Genomic DNA, 19,264 nt, shown 5'->3' with positions numbered 1-19,264 from the left:
CCCGATAGGGTGAACTAGGATGCACCTTTCCAATTCCCAGAATAGAAATAAATCCTAAAAACACGGGGAAACCTATTGAACTCAGCTTACCTCCTCATGCATTTTTATGACGATTAAGTCGGAGATAAGTCAAGTCCGTCCAAAATCCGAAGTCTGAAAATCTCCAAAGTGATGAAACAGATGAAATGAAAAAAGTCCGCGGTTGCCATTGTCGCCATCCATTAAAGCTGGTGTATAAGGTTGAAGAACGCAGCCATAAACTTGGAAAACCACACAGATGTTAAAAGCACAATTCCGAAGTCCGAAGTCCGAAGCAAAAATGTGAAGTTCCTCTTAATGATCAGAACCGATCACCGATCAGCCACGGTGAAAATGTAAGTCAACGGGTAAAAGCAAGATATAACGTACTATGTGAAAATATGGTTCGCCTACAAGGACTCATGTTCCTTGCCAGGGACAGCTAGTCGGGTAGTGGTGGAAGGAATTTTCGTGGGCGAAAGGATGCGTGGTTCTTTCATTGCGTGACGTTAGCGCGTGACTTCAGAAGTGCGTGACAAGCGTGACGTTGCCACTGTACACACCGCTGTACACGGCTAACACTAGATCGCTGCCACGTCGAGGGAAACATGGTGGAAGTCACGTTGAAAGGAACCTCTCCATTTGATGGACAAAAACCCGGAACCTCGGGCCTAAGAAAAGCTGTCAAGGTATTCCAGCAACCAAACTACACAGAGAACTTTGTTCAATGCATTTTAGATTCGATCCCCGAGGAAAAGAGGCGAGGTTGTACCCTTGTTGTGGGCGGTGATGGCAGGTTCTTCATGCGAGAAGCGATTCAGGTTATCGCGAGAATGGCTGCTGCTAACGGGGTATGTTTTTCATTCTGGGGTCAACTGCAATGTTTTTAAGGTCATTTTATTTCTTGTCTAGCAGTTCAGAGGTTAGCCATCTTAGCTTTTTAATAGTTTCTATCAAATTACGTTTGAATCATGAGGAAATTTTGAAGGGAAAAATTTCTGTACGGCCCCCATATATTTTATAGCTTTTTCTAATTAAGCTTATTGTATTTGTAGCAAACAAACAAATATATAAATGAATAATATTGGTCCTCATGTGGATCTTATATGGGGTGATGGTCCATCAATTATATTGGCTACCCCCAGCATTAAATAGTGTCCTTTCTGCAGTGTTTAAGTCCTTCATAATTTTCAGAAAAAAAAAGGATTGAAAAGCCATTAAAATAATAATCTGTAGTATCCAAGGGCAGGTAATCTACTTTAATGTTAGAAATAAATATATCAACTCTTGGTATATTCACATCATTTCTTAAGGGGTAAAACTTTGGTTTTTAAGCTTGATGCAATGGGTCATTCAAAAACAAGACTAAGGATCCAAATTTGCATTTAACCCAGTATGTCAGAGATTTTTGTCCGGATGGCTCTCTGAACCAAGTAGTAAAAAAATGGGTACAGGTGACATGTGTACACTATGACAAAAATCAAACAAAATGTTGAGGGTATTCTTGCAGAGGACCATCTTGCCATCTGTAAGGGGGTGGGAGGGGGATGTGGGTTTGTTGTTAGATTAATTATCTTAAGGCTGATTAAGACAGTACAACTATTTCTTACAACTGTCGCATGCGATTTCTGGAGCACACACTGCTCGCGTCATGCAAAACATCGCACACAACTCTTGTCACTCAATATTGCCTATACCTACGATTGTCGTAGGATTTTTAAATGTTTTAAAATACTACGACATTTTTTTTGTGATGTGCACGAGAGTGGTAAGCAAGTTGTAGGTTTGATTTACACGAAACAATTCGTGTCGTAGGCCTGTCGTAAGCTTGTCGTACCGTGTAAATCTGCCTTTAGTTATTTCTTGCTCTGATAAGCTAGGGGTATCGAATGGTCTGTGAGCATTTGCGAGCATGCGAGCAGTGTGTTTATTTTTGCGAGCACGAGCAGGTGACAAATTTTTCTTGCGAGCAGCGAGCACTTTAGAAAATACAGAGGGCGAGCAGCGAACACTTTGAGTACTTCGTAAATTTTCCGCTAGTCGGAATCTCTCTTTTATTTAAAATAGGATACGTTGTTTTGCGCCAAGTAATAGCTATTAATCTGGCTGACACCTGAAAAACAGAACAATAGTTACAGGCTGAACTCAGTTGAAGGAAGACTGAAGCCAGGGGTAAGGATGTTTCAACCTTTTTGTTTTAACCATATCATAACTGATTTATCATTTATACATGTATAAAAAATAACTACAAAGGAAGATTAATGAAATCTCGAGCAATCGAGCACATGTTAACAAGAATGCGCGCATGCGAGCAGTTGCAAAAATTTTGCGAGCACGAGCACCCGTGTAATTTTTGCGAGCAATTCGAGCAGAGGCCAAATTTTGCAAGCACTTTTAAATTGAATGAGACCATTCGATACCCCTTCTGATAAGACCTTAGTGAAGGACCCTGGGTAGATGTTGAGCATTTGACTTTTTTGAAGATCTTTTCATCAAAATATCCTTCCTAGGACCAAACAAAGGATGAGTGAGGTCGGATCTCCTTGTTTTTTTAGGTGATTTATTTCCCCTTCAAGTACCTGATCCACACTGGTAATAAATTTGGCACAAGAAAGCATTACTTGTTCAATATTGGGTCAATTTGTATAAAATTTGAACACCAAACAAACCTTGGAGAGATCTGCACATTTGAAACATAAAATTGTACCCCACTCCTACATGAGACCATCCTCGTTCCCAGAGCCTATGATCTTTTGGTCAGCAGTTGGATCGTAGGCCCTGGCAACAGCCGTTACCGGATGTCGTGAATTTCACGACATCCGGTAGCGCACCCTCAGTGTGATAAATTACCATTGCGCATGCTCAGTATTATTATTGCTCAGAATCGCTCAGTATTAGGAAGTAAAGACAAATGCGCAGAAGCATAGCATTTTTCTCCTTATAGCACATCAGGTTTTCGACAGCCAATGAAAAGAAAGATATTTTTGGATGGACCCAGAGCCACTCGTTCATTAATTAAAAAAAACGTTGGGGCTCTGGGGACGAGAATGACATGAGACATGATTAGCCACCCCTCCATTTTTTCCAACTTTATCCTCTTTCCACTTTTAAGACCAAGTCAACTATTGACAAGAGACCATGTACTAAGAACTGCAAATTAAGCTATACTTAAGGGATATACTCAATAAATGCTAGAAATGAGATATTTTTTAATGTTTCAATTTTTTTTTTGTTTAAGATGCTTTTCAATCTAGTCTGTTACTTCCTTTGTCTTTGCTGGAATGATTTATACAATGCCCCAAACAAAACCTTTCAATAATATAATAATTGAAGGGCTGGGAGCATTAAACCGACCTATGTCGAATTTCAGCCCGTTTTTCGATGTAGCTCAGATTTGTCCAAACTTTTGCATGTGAACTGCAATTCGATTGAAAACCATTGTCCAGTATTTTTTCACGCGGCTTTGTGTTTCGTATTAATGCCATTGAGAAATTTTACCATCTTGTAAAGATATATCAGTAACCGATTATAGACACTGGATGACCAAAAGGACAATGCACTGAGGATTAAATACTTGTATTCAATATACACTCGTTGTCTTTGAAACGCGGCACACGAAAGCGGTGTTTTTCGCGGGAGCAATGAAAAGAATGCTGTCATGCTTTTATTTGATTCTGTTACAAACTACTACGTACGTGACAGGAATGTCCGAAATGTAAACAGTTACATTCTCCAAGAGAAAATGTGTCCATTTCCTGGCGTAAAATCCAGCTTTGTCCCGTTTGTCGACATATCACTCTTGATAACGCAAAATACTAGCATTCTACACGATTAACAGGAAGACATGTAGCCATTTCAACGATTAACAACGATTAACAACGATTAAGGGCAGTTCTATTAAAAGGTAAAGACTATCTATTCTTTTCACGAGCATTCGGTGTTAACCGTTGAAAATCTATGTTAATCGTACTTTTATTGAATCCTTGCCTTGAAATTGTCAAGTTAATAGTTACATACCGAATTTCAAGCCTGGCAAACCACAACTAAGGCTTGCAAAACACCTTGCACATGGCAGGATTTGTCTCTGATGCTCCCGCGGGATTTGATAATCGAATTGAAAAATTCGCCACGGCACACTCATCACTACCAAGGAGGGATTCTTTGGACAACATTTCCACCAGTTCCTGTGAACTGCATTCGTCAATTTCATAACTTTTCAAAAGATCCATAGATGACGTGCGTTTACAAACTTCACCAAACAAAAGCGAAACCAACTAACCAGTACGATACGCAAGTTGTTTATCCCGACCGCCTTGATCTATTTTGGGCTTGTTACAACCCGCAAAAGCAAACCATGATATCATCTCAAATGTTACTTATAGCAACAACAACTGGTGCGACTAAACACGGCTCGTGGACAGTGGAAACTTTTAGCATACCGATAATTTGGAAAACGAGTCTGACGTGGACAAAACCTATAAAAAAATTTGCCTTCCAAGCGCGTTCACTTGTAGACAAGCAAACTACCAAATCCCCCTCCCCCTCCCCCTGACTCAATGTTGTCTTTTGGGTCACGAACAGTTTCCTGGCAAGCATCGCTTCCCACATCAACATTGCATAAGGGGGAGGTGGGGAGGAAGAAGTAACTGTGGTAGAATTATGAAGGGAGAAACAGTAAGTGAGTGGTTTTTTGGCTGTCTGTGTTCGGTTGTCATTGCATAGGGGGAGGGGGTGGGAGGGAGAAGTAAGCAAGTGGTTTTTGTTCTGTTCGTGTTTGGTTTTCTCAAGGATTTTTGTCCACGATTGTAAAACCGCGACATGTTTTCCAAACCAGGGAGAGCCAAAATTTGGACAAATCCGTGCGAAATCGAAAGCCGCGCTAAAATTCGACATAAGTCGGTTATGCTCTCAGACCTTCAATTGTTATATCACATTAATTTTGGTATAGGGGTTCAAAATTTCCATTTTACAAAAATATGGCATTTCCAATGGGAGTGAAAGGGTCCACTCTGTGTGGGTATAATTCCAGTTTTTCATTAGTAAGAGTAAAAATTATTAATACAATGGTTATGTCGTGTTTTCCTTAGGTTGGTGAGCTGGTAATAGGTCAGAATGGAATGTTTTCTACCCCGGCTGTATCATGCATTATCAGAAAAATCAAGGCGAGAGGTAAGGACATGAGAACTGAGATTGTATGCAATGTTTGTTTTAGCATCATATGACTGTATAAGGCTGAGGCCATACTACTGAGCAATTCAATTTCGATTGTTGTCAATAACTTTATCATAAGCCTCTGGCTTGGGAGATTGCGCAAGGAAGCAAGGACTCCCCATGTTATTGACATCAAATAAATTTATTTAGACCCAGTGAAGCATTTTTTAAGTGTACTGATAACTTGAACTGTATACTGTTCTAGAAAATATCCATACCATTGGACAGTCAAGGGGAAAGGGTTTTTCAAAGGTCAAAATGATGATGAATCATCATGCTTAACCATATTTATTATTCCACTATTATGTCATTTCACCAAATAAGGTCAAGAGAGAACGCAAAATACAAGACCGTAATACACTGTAGTGTCCCAGTTTGACTGGCTTACCACAGAGCGAATACAGGCAATGACATTTCACTGGTTCTCTGTGTTGTTTACGTCATTCGCACGTGCCATAATTGAAGGGCTGGGAGCATAACCGACTTATGTCGAATTTCAGCCCGTTTTTCGCGTTTGCTCGGATTTGTCCGAATTTTTGCATGTGAACTTCAATTCGATTGAAAGACATTGTTCAATATTTTTTCCCGCCGATTTGTGTTTCATATTAATGCCATTGGGAATTGTTACCATCTTCTAAAGAAAAATCGATAACATTATAGTCACTATGGATGACCAAAAGGACAATGCATTGAGTATTAATATTTGTATTAAATATAAACTTGTTGTCTTTGAACCACAGCACACGAAAGCGGTCTTTCTCGCGGGAGAAACGAAAAGAATTCTGTTACACTTTCATTTGATTGTTACAAACTACTACGTGCGTGACAGGAATGTAAGAAACGCACCGCAGATACAATACGTCATCAAAATGTCCGCACATTTCTCGGCCACAGTTCTCACCCCAAAAAAGTCATTTACATATGTTCGTTGGCAATGTTTTACCTTTGGTAGCATGTAAATGCTTTGTTTATCATTAGATCGCCATGTTGAAATGCTTTCCTAAAGGTGTTTCACAGAGGAAATCTATTTTCCAACAGTTCTCACCCCATTACGTAAAAATAATTCAAAATTCAATTAGTTTCTTTATTGCGACATGGGCGAGAACTGTTGCCAAATTACTAACACGCACTTTTGCTGTGATCAAAAGGGGTAGAATAGAAGGGCAACAAATCGGTTTTTCATTGAGAGAAAAGTTTATCTCGAAACAAGCCATTTCCTTTCCTGAGGACGAGAACTGTTACGCATTGAAAGAAAACAAGTTCTCTGTCACGCACTGCGTGACTTACGGCCTTACTGGCTTTCAAGAGACCGGTCTTTGTATGAAATGCAGTTATTTTCCCTTACGGTTAAGTGAAAAGTTACAACCATGTTAATGAAATAATGTGACAGTGTTGCTTGAAGTTCATTATGCTACTAGTTGGTTTTATCGCCCCGAAAGGAAAACACAAAATTGGAACTAGCATTTTGCTGAAATCACGCGAAAGCTATTTGCGCCACACTTAACCTACGGCTAAAAAGAGTAACTTTCTTGACTTCGTTAATGCACAAAGCGAAAATATGCACCATAGGACTTGGCTGACTGAAAGCCGTAACTTACATCCCAATATTTCCACTTCCCAAATACGCACGGTTACCTTACAACAAGAACACGCGGTTCGAGTCTTCTTAACCGACGAGTACGACATGGACAACATCTCTAACAACATTACCCTTCCAAGCACGTTCACTAGTAAACAAGGAAACCACCACATTCCCCTCCCTTCCCCCCCCCCCCCCCCCAACTCAATGTTGTTTTCTGGGTCACGAACAGTCTCCTGGCAAGCATCACCTTCCAAATCAACATTGCATAAGGGGGAGGGGGGGAGGGAGAAATAACTGTGGTAGAATTAAGAAGAGAGAAACAGTGAGTGAGTGGTTTCTACTTCTGTTTTCGGTTGTCATTGTATAGGGGGAGGGAGTGGGAGAGAGAAGTAAAGTTCTGTGGTAGAATTAACAAGAGAGAAATAGTAAGCAAGTGGTTTTTGCGCTGTTGGTGTTTGGTTTTCTCAAGGAGTTTTGTACACGATTGAAAACCGCGAAATGTTTTCAAAACCAGGGCAGAGCAAAAATTGGGACAAATCCGAGCGAAATCGAAAACTGGGCTAAAATTCGACATAAGTCGGTTATGCTCTCAGCTCTTCAATAATTATTATACTGATGGACAGATAATGCCGGGTGTATTTCACGCTCTTACCAGAAAAGAGAAGCTAAAATAGCAAAATGATATTTTTCCTCACCCCTTTGGGGCTTGGAAAAATACTACACAACTTGCAAAATATCCATGTGTATTATATGTAAAACGATTAAATAAGATATATATATTTATAGCCTTGACATTGTACAGTAAGTAATAACTGTGGATGTTTGTTTTCAGGTGGAATCCTTCTCACTGCAAGTCACAATCCTGGAGGACCTGATGGAGACTTTGGAATCAAATACAACATTGAAAATGGAGGTAAACAGACAATGCTTATTCATGTGTAAAGAGTATTTTTTTATTATTATTTTTTTTTTTGCATAAAACTTAGTAATGATGTTATAGTGGTACAATGTGCTGGCCAGTATAGCATATAGGTAAATAAATAAATAAATAAATAAATAAATAAATTGACTTTGCGCAATGGAAATAAATGTGATGGAATATTTTAAGCCTGGTGAATAAATGAGAATAATGTATTATTCAGTAGGTGACACAGGTATACTTGGAAAAAAATCTAAGTGCTCCTATCAGGAGTCAAACCTGAGACCTTCCGATCACTAGTTCGGATGCTCTACCACTGAGCTACAGGAGACTCGTGGGCGCTAAGGCCATTAAACTAGGTTCATGGGACAAACATCCTGCATACTGCTAGGATTTATTCTCATAAATTGACTTTGTTTAACGAGGTTGGCACTTACATGTAACACTATAACAACTAACAAACCTATGGACCTTGTATGGATTCCAGATCAAATTGGAATTCAGAAATGTAGGTTTTTGAGGAAAGAGCAAGACTTTAGTACCTAGAAAAAAATCTCATAGCTGGGATGAAAAAGCAACAAGAAACTCAACCCATATATGATGCCAAGTCTGGGAATCAACCCCAGGCCACAGGTCACATTCATAGGAGGAGAGGCCTCTCACCACTTCCCCATCCCTGCTCATTCACTCATCAACTTTATGTAAACTTGATTTTGATGTACTGTTAGGTTGTAAACATTGATAAAAGTAACCGGAAATGGAAAAGTAGCCCGAAGCGGAAGTTTGTAACATGTGACATGTGATGTAGATCACATACATCTGGGACAGTTTGACATAAGGAGAAAATCGATGCATTTGTTTTGTTAGACAAAGAAAATACAACTCTGTTTGAAGTGCTCTACGTTTATTGTGGTCTTACTAGTATCGGGCGTGGGTAACAGTAGCTCTACAGGCTACTGTCTTCAAGTAAAATAAAACATTACAAGGGAACAAAATTAGATATCAAAAATATGGATATGTTGTGGTTGAAGAAATTTTTGCCTAAAAATTTTTCAAACCAGTTTGATTTTTATGGTGGTGAATACTGCACAAAGGAAATAAAAATAATTATTTTAATTTGGTTTGAAAAAATATACATATATATATATATCTTATTCGATGGTTTTACATATAATACGCGCGGATATTTTGCGAGTTGCGTTCGGGGCGAGGAAAAATACGAGCAATGAGCAAAATGTCTGCGAGTATTATATGTAAAACCATCGAATAAGAGATTTATTATTCCACTACAAAAAGATTTTGTTATTTTGGCTTCTCTGTTTTGGTAACAGTTTTGAAATACAGCCGGCATTATCTGTCCATCGGTATATGGCGTGTACGAATGACGTAAACAACACAGAAAGCCAGTTAAATGTCTTTAATTTGATTGGATTAAATGAAAAGATAAATGACAAGTGATTGGCATGCTAAAAACTTGTTTTCGAGCTTCCATCGTTTCAAAAACTATTCTTCGTCCAGTCCGGCCATTGTTGCTCCTTTTTTCTTCCTTTTCCGTCCGTATTCGCTCTGTTGTAAACCGGTCAAACCGGGACACTACAGTGTATTACGGTCTCATATTTTGCGCGTTCTCTTGACCTTATTTGGTGAAATGACATAATAGTGGAATAATAAATTAAATAATTCAGTAAGTAAAATCTGGTTATGCTGATGAAAAACTAACACACTGTTTAATCTTAGTCTTGAATACATTCAGTGTCGAGGAGGACCTAATATCACAAGAAAGGGAATTCCCTCAGTGTTTTGTAGCCAGGAATCTAAAAGAATGAAGACCGTTAAGTTATGGTTTGGGGTTTGGGAAAGGACAGAATATGATTGCCATATAAGCTGTAATTAATGGAACGAAACATAAACATAATTATCTTTCATGTATGTCAGATGAGTGAAAGGCTCTCTTGCATCTTGTCAAACTTACTGGTACATGTATCTATTAGATCCTTACTAAAGAAATTTTTAATTTCCTTTTCTCTTTCAACTATGCAGGTCCAGCACCAGAAGGCATAACTAATGAGATTTACTCACGAACACAAAAGATCACATCATACAAAATCTGCAATGATATCACTGTCAACCTTGACTCTATCGGAAGCAACAGTTGGGAGGTTGAGGGTCATACATTCACTGTGACTGTAAGAGACTCAGTAGAGGATTACACTCAGCTGATGAGAGAGATTTTTGATTTTGATCTGTTGAAGAAGTTGATTTCTGGAACAGATGATCAGCCACCTTTCAAGCTTGTTGCAAATGCTATGCATGGAGGTGTGTGAATTTGAATTTAGATTTAAGGATGGTGCCTACTTTTGTTACTGCGCATACGTTCTGTGCATCTTGAAATACTCGGGTTTCCTATGGGTGGTGCTTACTAATACAGGGATATTTTTGTGCAGTTTAAGGCAATGCGGAGAAAGCAGAACTTAGCAAGTGCTCTTGGTATCCAAAAAGAATATCTGGGATAACCATGCATTTTTCAGAGATAGTAAAGCTTCAATTTGGAAAAAACGCCATACATTGCTTTGTATTTTACTGTTTTTTAGAATGATTGTTGCTTAATTATCTCTAAAAGCTGCGTGGTTACCCCCAATATTCTTTTTGGATTCCAACAGCCCTTGCTAAGGTCTGCTTTTCCCGCATAGTCATAAACCACACAAAAATACTTCTTTATTGGTAGGCACCATCCTTAACAAGGTAAATTTTAATATTTCTAAGCCAGGACAGTTCAAGAACAGATGAATGAGGAAATTCTGCAAGATGACCCTTAATTGCACACCTCATATGAGATGAAAAATATTTTGTGTTGGTCATAAATTTTTTGTTTTGTTTTTTTCAGTAACTGGTCCTTATTTAAAGAGAATCTTGTGCCAGGAATTAGGAGCACCAGAGACAGTCACTTTAAAATGTGATCCAAAGGAGGATTTTGGAGGTATGCTCTTGCAGCTTGTTATGAATATTTTAATTAGTAACTTCTTTGTGCGAATGAGCGGTTTTCATTTTAGTTTCATGTGACCAAACACAAAGAAATCACTCTAACCAATCAGGGCAGATGTAAACAGCGCAATGAACCAATCAAAACGCGAAGCAAATACAGGTAACCGGCGCCAAGCGCGGAAAAACGCACGTGAGCAAATCATGATTGGTTTTGGTTTGCTTCTCATTGGTTGAGAAAGTGGTGCGAGTTTTGGTAACCAATCACAGAGCGTAGAAAAGCTAAACCAAAGTAAACGCGAAATTACTTTTGATGCTGAGTTGAAAAATGCGCCAATAAGGAATACAATTGTGAAGAATTATTTCTTATGTCATGATCAATACAGTATCGTAAAACCCAAAAGCTAAAGTTATCACTCTTACTAACCAATCACAGAAGAAGAAAAAACTACGATGGACCAATTGCAATTATATGTGTGTGTTTTCCGCAGACTAAAGGAATAGAAAATAGCTTTCTACGGACCCGGACTCGGCGTCATATGTGGGTTGAGTTTGTTGTTGGTTCTCGTCCCTGCTCCGAGGGTTTTTCTCCGGGTACTGCGGTTTTTCTACCTCCACGAGAACCAACATTCCAAATTCCAATTCGACGTATTGTAGCTGGAACGCACGGTCGCCTTTGAACGAGTTCCTAGAGATTTCTTTGGTGCTCTATGGGTAAACAAATACTATTTACATTTTTTTAATGAGACGCGTGGACAATGCCTTATGTCATAGCTTTGTTTCTAGCCTTTATTTCTATCATTCTCTTTCTCATCAGCCTTGCATCAGAGATAAAAGGTTTGTCTCTAGAGCTGTGCAGTTAAAAACCTATATCAACCGATTTGAGAATTGCGTCTATATTTCGATTGTTCTTCAGGCCACCATCCAGACCCTAATCAGACTTACGCTGCTGATCTTGTTGAGTTGCTTGCGGCGGGTGTCCATCAACTTGGAGCTGCTTTCGATGGAGACGGGGTAAGAACTATACTTCCACGTAGTGATAGAGCGGTTTTAACTGAATGTCGTTGAACGAAACGCAAAGTAAATTCTCTAAAGCTTGGTTTTCACTAGCGACGCAAGCAAAAGCGCAAACACAAGCACAAACATAAGAGCTTCATATCAAGTGAAAATGAACGCGACGCAAGCACAAGAAAAGGAAAATTTCGATCCTTGTGCTTGTGCTAGCGTCGAGGCCGTTTTCGCGGTGAAAACAGCATTCTTGGACTTGCGCTTGTGGTTATGTTTGCGTCGAGGCCGTTTTGACGGTGAAAACAGCATTCATGGACTTACGTCTGTGCTTCATCTGCCCGGCTAGGCTAAAGCAATCAGAACAGACGTAAATGTGCGTTCGTACGCGTTTTCGTGCGTGCGTGCGTGCGTGCGTCCGTGCTTGCTCGCTCGCTTGCCAGTATTAATAAATAATCACGGCGAAATCAAGCTAGCAGTGAGAACTGTTCACTTTTGTTTGTTTTCACTGCAGGATCGTAACATGATTCTTGGCCAAAATGGATTCTTTGTGACTCCGTCAGACTCGGTTGCAGTCATCGCAGAGAACGCCACGTGTATTCCGTACTTTGTGAAAACAGGATTAAAAGGCGTGGCTCGCAGCATGCCAACCAGTGCCGCAATTGATAGAGTTGGACAAAAAATGGGAGTTGAATGTTTTGAAACACCAACTGGTAAGTAGCCTTGATCTATGAGTTATGTGCTCCGAGATATATATTTTTAAATAACCAATAGATTTTTAAATAATCAATAGACTTTAAAAAGTCTATAGAATTTGAAACGAATGTTTGGTTTTGTCAACAGGGTTTGTAACTAAAGGTAAATTGACCACCTTAAAGATTCGAGTGCTGACGTTTTGAACGTTAGCCCTTCGTCAAAGCGAATCATTGGATTTTGACGAAAAGCTAACGCTCGAAACGTCAGCACTCGAATTTCTTTACGGTGGCTAATTTACCTTTAGTTGTCAGCTCTGTTGATAAACCAAACGTTCGTTTCTACTCCCCACCGACGCAGCACTTTTAAAACTAACACCCTTACCTATTTATTTTGGGCTGTTACTTTTAGAACAACTAGGTTGAGCAAAAGAAAGTTCAAATTTATGTTTGAATGCCTGGGAAGATGAAATATTATCCAACTCCACTTTGTACTGTTTAATTAACCCGCGAAACGGGTACGAACATGCCGCGATATTCGTACAGTTAGTTAGTCCCGATTCAAACGTCGAATGTTACATGTGCCGAGCCTTGCGTAAATGAGCAAAAGCTATTCCTTAGTCCAGAAACTGTACGATTGAGGGATTATTGGATCGTTTGGGCAGACGGATGGAAATTGCGCCGATGAATAAGTGCATTTCTTGGCAGTCAGTTATATAGGAAGTACTCTTATTGGTCAAAACTGTTTAACAATAGCTAAGCTACCCCGAGAAAATGTCGAAAAATGCACTTATTCGAACGCGCGATGTCCATCCTTTTACCCAACCATCCCACAATCCCTTATTCGTGCCAGTCTTCTCACGGTTTTTGGAATGAGTATTAGGTTCGGCTCATGAAAAGTTCGACGTCTTTTCACTGTAGAAAACCGGTTTTTTGGCTATTTGTATAGTGAAAAAACCGGTTATCTAACCACGCGCAATATCATCTTGTTTCACGGCAGTTTTACACTATCAATTTCTCGTTAATTCTAAGTTTGTCTGAGAAGTTGAGATATCTTGGACTCCGTCTTTAAAAAACAAAGCACCTCCCCTCCCCCCTCCTGCCTATTTCTAGAGTAAGCCCCACTAAAAGTTGAGCGGAGTGCAGGTGCCGTCAGAAATTGTGTACAACGATTGAATAATTGGTGGGAAGTTTCAGATTTGCTTGACTAAATTATTCGTGTGAACCCCCGCACATATATTGCAGAGTAGTCACGTTATGTTCTTTCTAATGGCAGCATGTTTGGTTTGCTTATAAACGAAATAAACTCCTTTTACAGGATGGAAGTTCTTCGGGAACTTGATGGACGCTCAGCGCATTTCACTATGTGGTGAAGAGAGCTTTGGAACTGGCTCAGATCACATCCGAGAAAAAGACGGAGTCTGGGCTTTTCTTGGTGAGTGTTTGTTAATTAAGCTTTGCGTGGCTGGGCGTGGCTGTGAACGATATACACATGATTGAAAAGATCTGAAGAAAAGAAGCGAAGTTTGTACGATGTCAAGGTTGTAAAATAACCCGGGAACAAATGTATAAAGGACGTGGAAACTAAAGTGAGTATTTAATGTTTTTGTTGCGAATTACACTCTACGACTCTTTCCATGTTACTCCAGATAAATCAGTTGAAAACGCATGTTCTGTTTTCCTCCGCTTTGGCCTACCTTCCACACTTATCCGGCGAGTACAATAAAATAAACTTTTTGATAAAGCCCACCAGAATGGATAAGATCCGTCTACAGTAATCCAGATAAAAAGATGCGTTTTAAAATCAATTCGGCTTAGTGTGGGCAGGAAGTGCATCAACGCTGAGTGCTTTTGTTTCGGAGGTGCCGTGGTTCAGTGTTTATGGGTTAGCGGGTTGCACTTTCTATAAGAATTTTGATCGCAAGATCGTGTCTTCGTTGCCCTAGCGACTGCTCCCCTCCGGTGTAGGACTTTGACTGCTTCATTGTTGAGTAACAAATGTGGTTGTTTGATTTTTCAGCGTGGATGTCAATCATAGCGAGCAGAAAGATGTCAGTACAAGACATATTGAAAGACTTCTGGAAGAAATATGGAAGATCGTTTTTCGTGAGGTAGATTGGAGACGCTTAACCCTTTCTAGCCTGAAATGATAAACACCTTTTTCCTTCAGAACGGTTTTCAGTTGAGCGTCGAAAGTAATTCGTGTTTGCTTTGGTTTTGCATTACTACGCTGCGCTGTTTTGTTAGCTTAGCAAAATTGGCACCATTTTCTCGACCAATCAGAAGCAAGACCAAAACTCTGCGTGGCTTCGTTGAACGGGTTTTCCTCAACCATACACAAAGAAGGTTTTCAATCGAACTAATAGCTTAGCTTGCAGCGTTAAACGAGCAGATTTCTGCATGGCAATGTTGGTGGCGAAATGTTTTCGATACTAACCAAATATATACACTCAATTGAAAAAACGTTGACACCTAAAAATCATAAACCGTCAACGATGAGACCAAATGGCTTTTGGGGAAAAAGTGTACTAAATTTATTTGCATAATATTCTATTCTCCTGCGACGGTTGATGACCAAAATTAGTTGCACGTGGTGAATGATGGAAACTGTCCAAGCTTTCCTTAAAGTGTCAAGTTGGCCAACAAGGGCCAATTTTTTAAACACTACCCACAAATCCGTTGGGTCTCATCGTTCATGGTTTATGCTTTTTAGGTGTCAACGTTTTCGCAATCGAGTGTACCCACTGCAGTAGCTCCATGCCTGGAAAATTAATAAACACTATGCATAATTCAAGTCTGGCCTGTTTTCTGCCGGTTTCAACTAACTTTGATTCTCGCTTTGTGTAGATGTGATTACGAAAACGTTGAATCTGAGGGAGCCAATAAAATGATTGAACAGCTACGCAAGGCGGCTGAAGACAAGTCCCTGGTGAATAAAACGTTTACAGGCGGAAGTAGTGAGAATCAGAAGTCCTACGAAGTTAAAGCAATGGATGACTTCTCTTACACTGATCCCATTGACGGAAGTGTGTCAAGCAAACAGGTAAACGTTTTGAAAATTCAGTAGGCCGTTGCCGAGTTGCTTTGAGCCTCATTGTGAAAGCGAGGCTAAGTGCAAAGTTTTTGTTATGAAAACTAGTTTTCATTCATATGCAAACAAAACTAATTTTTGCTCTTAGCCTCGCTTTCGTGATGAGGCTTACAGCATTTCATTTTGTAAGCGAGGCTAAGTACCAAGTTTTTGTTATGAAGAAATGGTTTTCATTCCTATGCAAACAAAACTGATTGTTATATGAAAAGCTTTCTTTCATTATGAGGTTCACACCAACTGGGAAATGGCCTATTAGAAACTATTAGCAAACTGTGGCGCTCGTTGGCCTTGGACGATAAGTTTTGGTGGATACCAGAGGCTTACTATCTTGGGTCTGAATTTATTTGGTCTTCTGTAAGGCGAAGCATGTTTAACACATGGTAAATCGCTCGGCGTGCAGTATTGAGTTTTAAATGATAAGCTGAATTCTACAGGTATTTTGATTGGTTCTTACTTATACTCTATTGGAGGACAGACGCATAGATGACGTCACCATTAACAACTTTTGCTTCTTTATTATATAAAACAAATAGATTCCATGTAATAGTAATATAATAGATCACAGGAGACGTCAAAACGTGGTACAAACATCAGTGACACACTTTTGTTCTTACCACATTTTGAGGTCTTGTTTCATCTATTACTGAACAACAATGAGTCTATTTGTTAATTGGATGCGGGCGGGAGGTTGCTAACAACCGAAGAAGCAGAATCAGTGGTCAGTCGAGGTACTGACGTGTAATACAAATCCTACAAATTTTCTTAATCCTGTTCTTTTACTGTCTCCAAGTAGATTGTAAGATCTTTTTCGTTGCCTACTTGAATGATAATCGATGTTTCTGGCATTGCTTGGCTAAAAAAGAGTTGAAAAACTCCACCGCTCGCGAACGAGCGCTAGCTTTTGCCAACGAGCACCCATCGCCAAATAGTAAATACTTAATTAACCAATCAGAACGTGCGCTAAAAGTTGCTGATATTTATCTTTGGCTTATAGCTCTTGAAGTGACTCCTTACATCATACTACATCGTTACCTTACATCATTCGACATTCATAACTGTGGTTGCAGCACGATTTCGTCTGAGACGTCATTAAAAAGGCGTCTTATATCATCTTCAAAAGCTGCGACTCCTAGTCCTCTAATAAAAATAATAATAATAATAATAATAATAATAATAATAATAATAATAGTAATAATAATAATAGTAATAATAATGACGATGATGATGATGTTAACAGGTCTTTATTATAAAACACAATTAAAATACAAATCACGTTCCACAGCTTCGCCATCAGTCATTCAATCCACCTGTGGGTTAGAGCAGTCCACCATAGCTGTCCCACTGAATTAGCTTTTCTTTTTTTTTTGTGGTAGGGTGTTCGTATTATTTTCACCGATGGATCACGACTCATTTTCCGACTGAGTGGTACAGGAAGCGCTGGGGCAACAATACGAGTTTACGTGGAGAGTTACGAACCAGATGAATCAAAGCATATGCTGAACGCTCAGGTATGCGCTGTAAAAAATGCGTAGCAAACACTCTTCAGGTGGTAAGCAAAAGCTACATACAACAAGTAAGAAATGGGATGTAGAGAGTACTGCTTGGCAGTTTTAATCTGAATGGTCCTACTAAAGAATTTCATCCACGAACTCAAAAGATAGAATCACCTTGTACAGCAAAATAAACAGCACCACAGGAAAGAACTGCTCGTTAGCTTTCATTTGAATGGCCACACTTTAGGATTTCATCGACAGACTCAAAAGTTAGAACTACCTTGTACAGCATAATAAACAGCACCACAGGAAAGTACTGCTCAGTAGCTGTCATTTGAATGGTCACACTTTAGGATTTCATCCACAAACTCAAACGTTAGAACCACTTTGTACAGCATAATAAACAGCACCAGAGGAAAGTACTGCTCAGTAGCTTTCATTTGAATGGCCACACTTTAGGATTTCATCGACAGTCTCAAGAGTTAGAACTACCTTGTACAGCATAATAAACAGCACCACGGGAAAGTACTGCTCAGTAGCTGTCATTTGAATGGTCACACTTTAGGACTTCATACATGGACTCAAAAGTTTGGACCTCCTTGTACAGCTTGATAAACAGCACCGCAGGAAAATACTGCTTCACCGGTATGACATGCACAAACTCAAAAGTTACCACCACCTTGTACAAACACATCAGGAAAGTACCACTCAATAGCTATGATTTGAGTGCTCACACTTCTGGATATTCGTGGGCACACTCATTTCATAATTTTATTATTTCATTTCACACACAACCATTTTGTCCAACATAATTAACAGCAGCACATAAAAGTGCTGCTCGATAGCTTTCCTGCGAATGGTCACACTTTAGAATTTCAAGAAGTTAAGGAGGCTCCATTTCGCTCTGCGCATGCGTGTTCTTATACGTCCGTCATCTCTTATCTCATGGCAATGTTCTCTCCGCAGATTGTTTTGAAACCCCTGCTAGATATAGCGCTGAACATCTCTCAATTACAACGATTTACTGGACGCGACAATCCGACCGTCATCACATAACACAAGTACGTGGTGTGGAAGTGAATACTCCATTTTACAGTTGAATGCTTAGCTACCAGGCCTTTGAACGGAAGCGAGGCTGGAGTTTTTTTGTTTTGATACAAACCTCATTGGTTTTCAAATGTAATGGGCCTTTTCGCTAACTGGTCACATGGTAAAAAATCCGCCATACTGGATGGCAAAAAAGCGTGACATCCTCCACTGGGACATCGAGAACAAAGCAAAGTCAAGCTTGACAGGTTGGAATTCCTTTGTGTTCGAATCTACTTCAATCTTTTGCCATCCAGTATGGTGGATTTTGTACCAGGTGACCAGTTAGTGCAAATTGACTAATTAACATAAGACAACACGATATCCATATGATTAGGCGCATTTGATTGTATCTATATAGATACTTGCGCGTTATAAATTTTAAAACTATTATTATATTATTATTATTGTTATTATTATTATTATTATTATTATTATTATTATTATTATTATTATTATTATTATTATTATTATTATTATTATTATGAAAAGCAGTGAGGTTTGTATCAAAACAAAATCACCCACAGCCTCGTTTCCTCTCAAAGGCTACGTCACTAAGCGCACAACTGCAAAATGGGTTATTAAACGAAAGCATCCTCAGGAGTAGAAAATGTTGCAAATTTTCAGGGTTATAATTCTCCCAATGGTGTATCTTAATTTTATTTTTAAATACATGCTGTGTAAATTCCTGGTAACAGAAATTTTGTTTTAAGATATGTCTCGGAAATGTTTTCGTTAATATTACAGGTATGTGGTTAGCTAAACCAAACTTAGTGAATAGCTAGTTAGGTAAGGATAGAAATTATTTTATAACATTACCAAAGGTTCTTTTCAAACACGCAGTATTTAATTTTGTGTCCTATTGTAAAAGAAAGCACTTCAAACTCAAAAGGTCATTTGCGACGCGTAGGTGCTTCGGAATGTGTCATCTCTTTTAAAAGAATACCACAATGCAATATGATATAATAATCAAAATGTATAATGGATTATGGTGGTGTAATATTTTCAGTGACCAAAAAAGAAAACAGAATAAATAGTAAGCCATTAACTTTGATCGTAGAATTGATATTGGTACTTTAATCTGAGGTAAACACGTAAGCTAGAATGGTCATTTTTATTTAACATTTCCTTTTAAAAGAAAACCAATCTAATCGTACTTGTCAATTTAACAAACGCAGGTTTCGTTTG

At 39.1% G+C, this 19,264-nt stretch overlaps 1 protein-coding gene across 1 annotated transcript; it reads left to right on the top strand.

Moving 5' to 3' along the window:
* The first annotated feature begins 583 nt into the window (after positions 1 to 583).
* On the top strand, positions 584 to 18,412 carry LOC146463553 (phosphoglucomutase-1-like). The gene is made up of 12 exons (XM_085084306.1): positions 584 to 869; positions 5,106 to 5,187; positions 7,644 to 7,724; positions 9,771 to 10,046; positions 10,615 to 10,707; positions 11,626 to 11,723; positions 12,229 to 12,427; positions 13,725 to 13,841; positions 14,427 to 14,517; positions 15,254 to 15,449; positions 16,871 to 17,005; positions 17,957 to 18,412. Exons 1-12 carry the CDS (start codon positions 627 to 629, stop codon positions 18,044 to 18,046), a joined length of 1,701 nt encoding a protein of 566 aa, XP_084940432.1. The 5' UTR covers positions 584 to 626; the 3' UTR covers positions 18,047 to 18,412.
* The last annotated feature ends 852 nt before the right edge of the window (positions 18,413 to 19,264 follow it).

Source organism: Pavona decussata, unplaced genomic scaffold, assembly GCF_977016875.1.
Source record: "Pavona decussata unplaced genomic scaffold, jaPavDecu1.1 SCAFFOLD_175, whole genome shotgun sequence".
NCBI classification, from domain to species: Eukaryota; Metazoa; Cnidaria; class Anthozoa; order Scleractinia; family Agariciidae; genus Pavona; species Pavona decussata.
Note: the sequence above shows the minus strand (reverse complement) of the source record. Positions and strands in the feature narration are given on the sequence as shown.

Coding starts and splice junctions, on each gene's coding strand:
- LOC146463553 (XM_085084306.1), top strand. CDS start 627: ATGGTGGAAGTCACGTTGAAAGGAACCTCTCCATTTGATGGACAAAAA. Junction 7,725..9,770: donor ATACAACATTGAAAATGGAG/GTAAACAGACAA, acceptor TCAACTATGCAG/GTCCAGCACCAGAAGGCATA. Junction 15,450..16,870: donor GAAGTGTGTCAAGCAAACAG/GTAAACGTTTTG, acceptor TTTTTGTGGTAG/GGTGTTCGTATTATTTTCAC.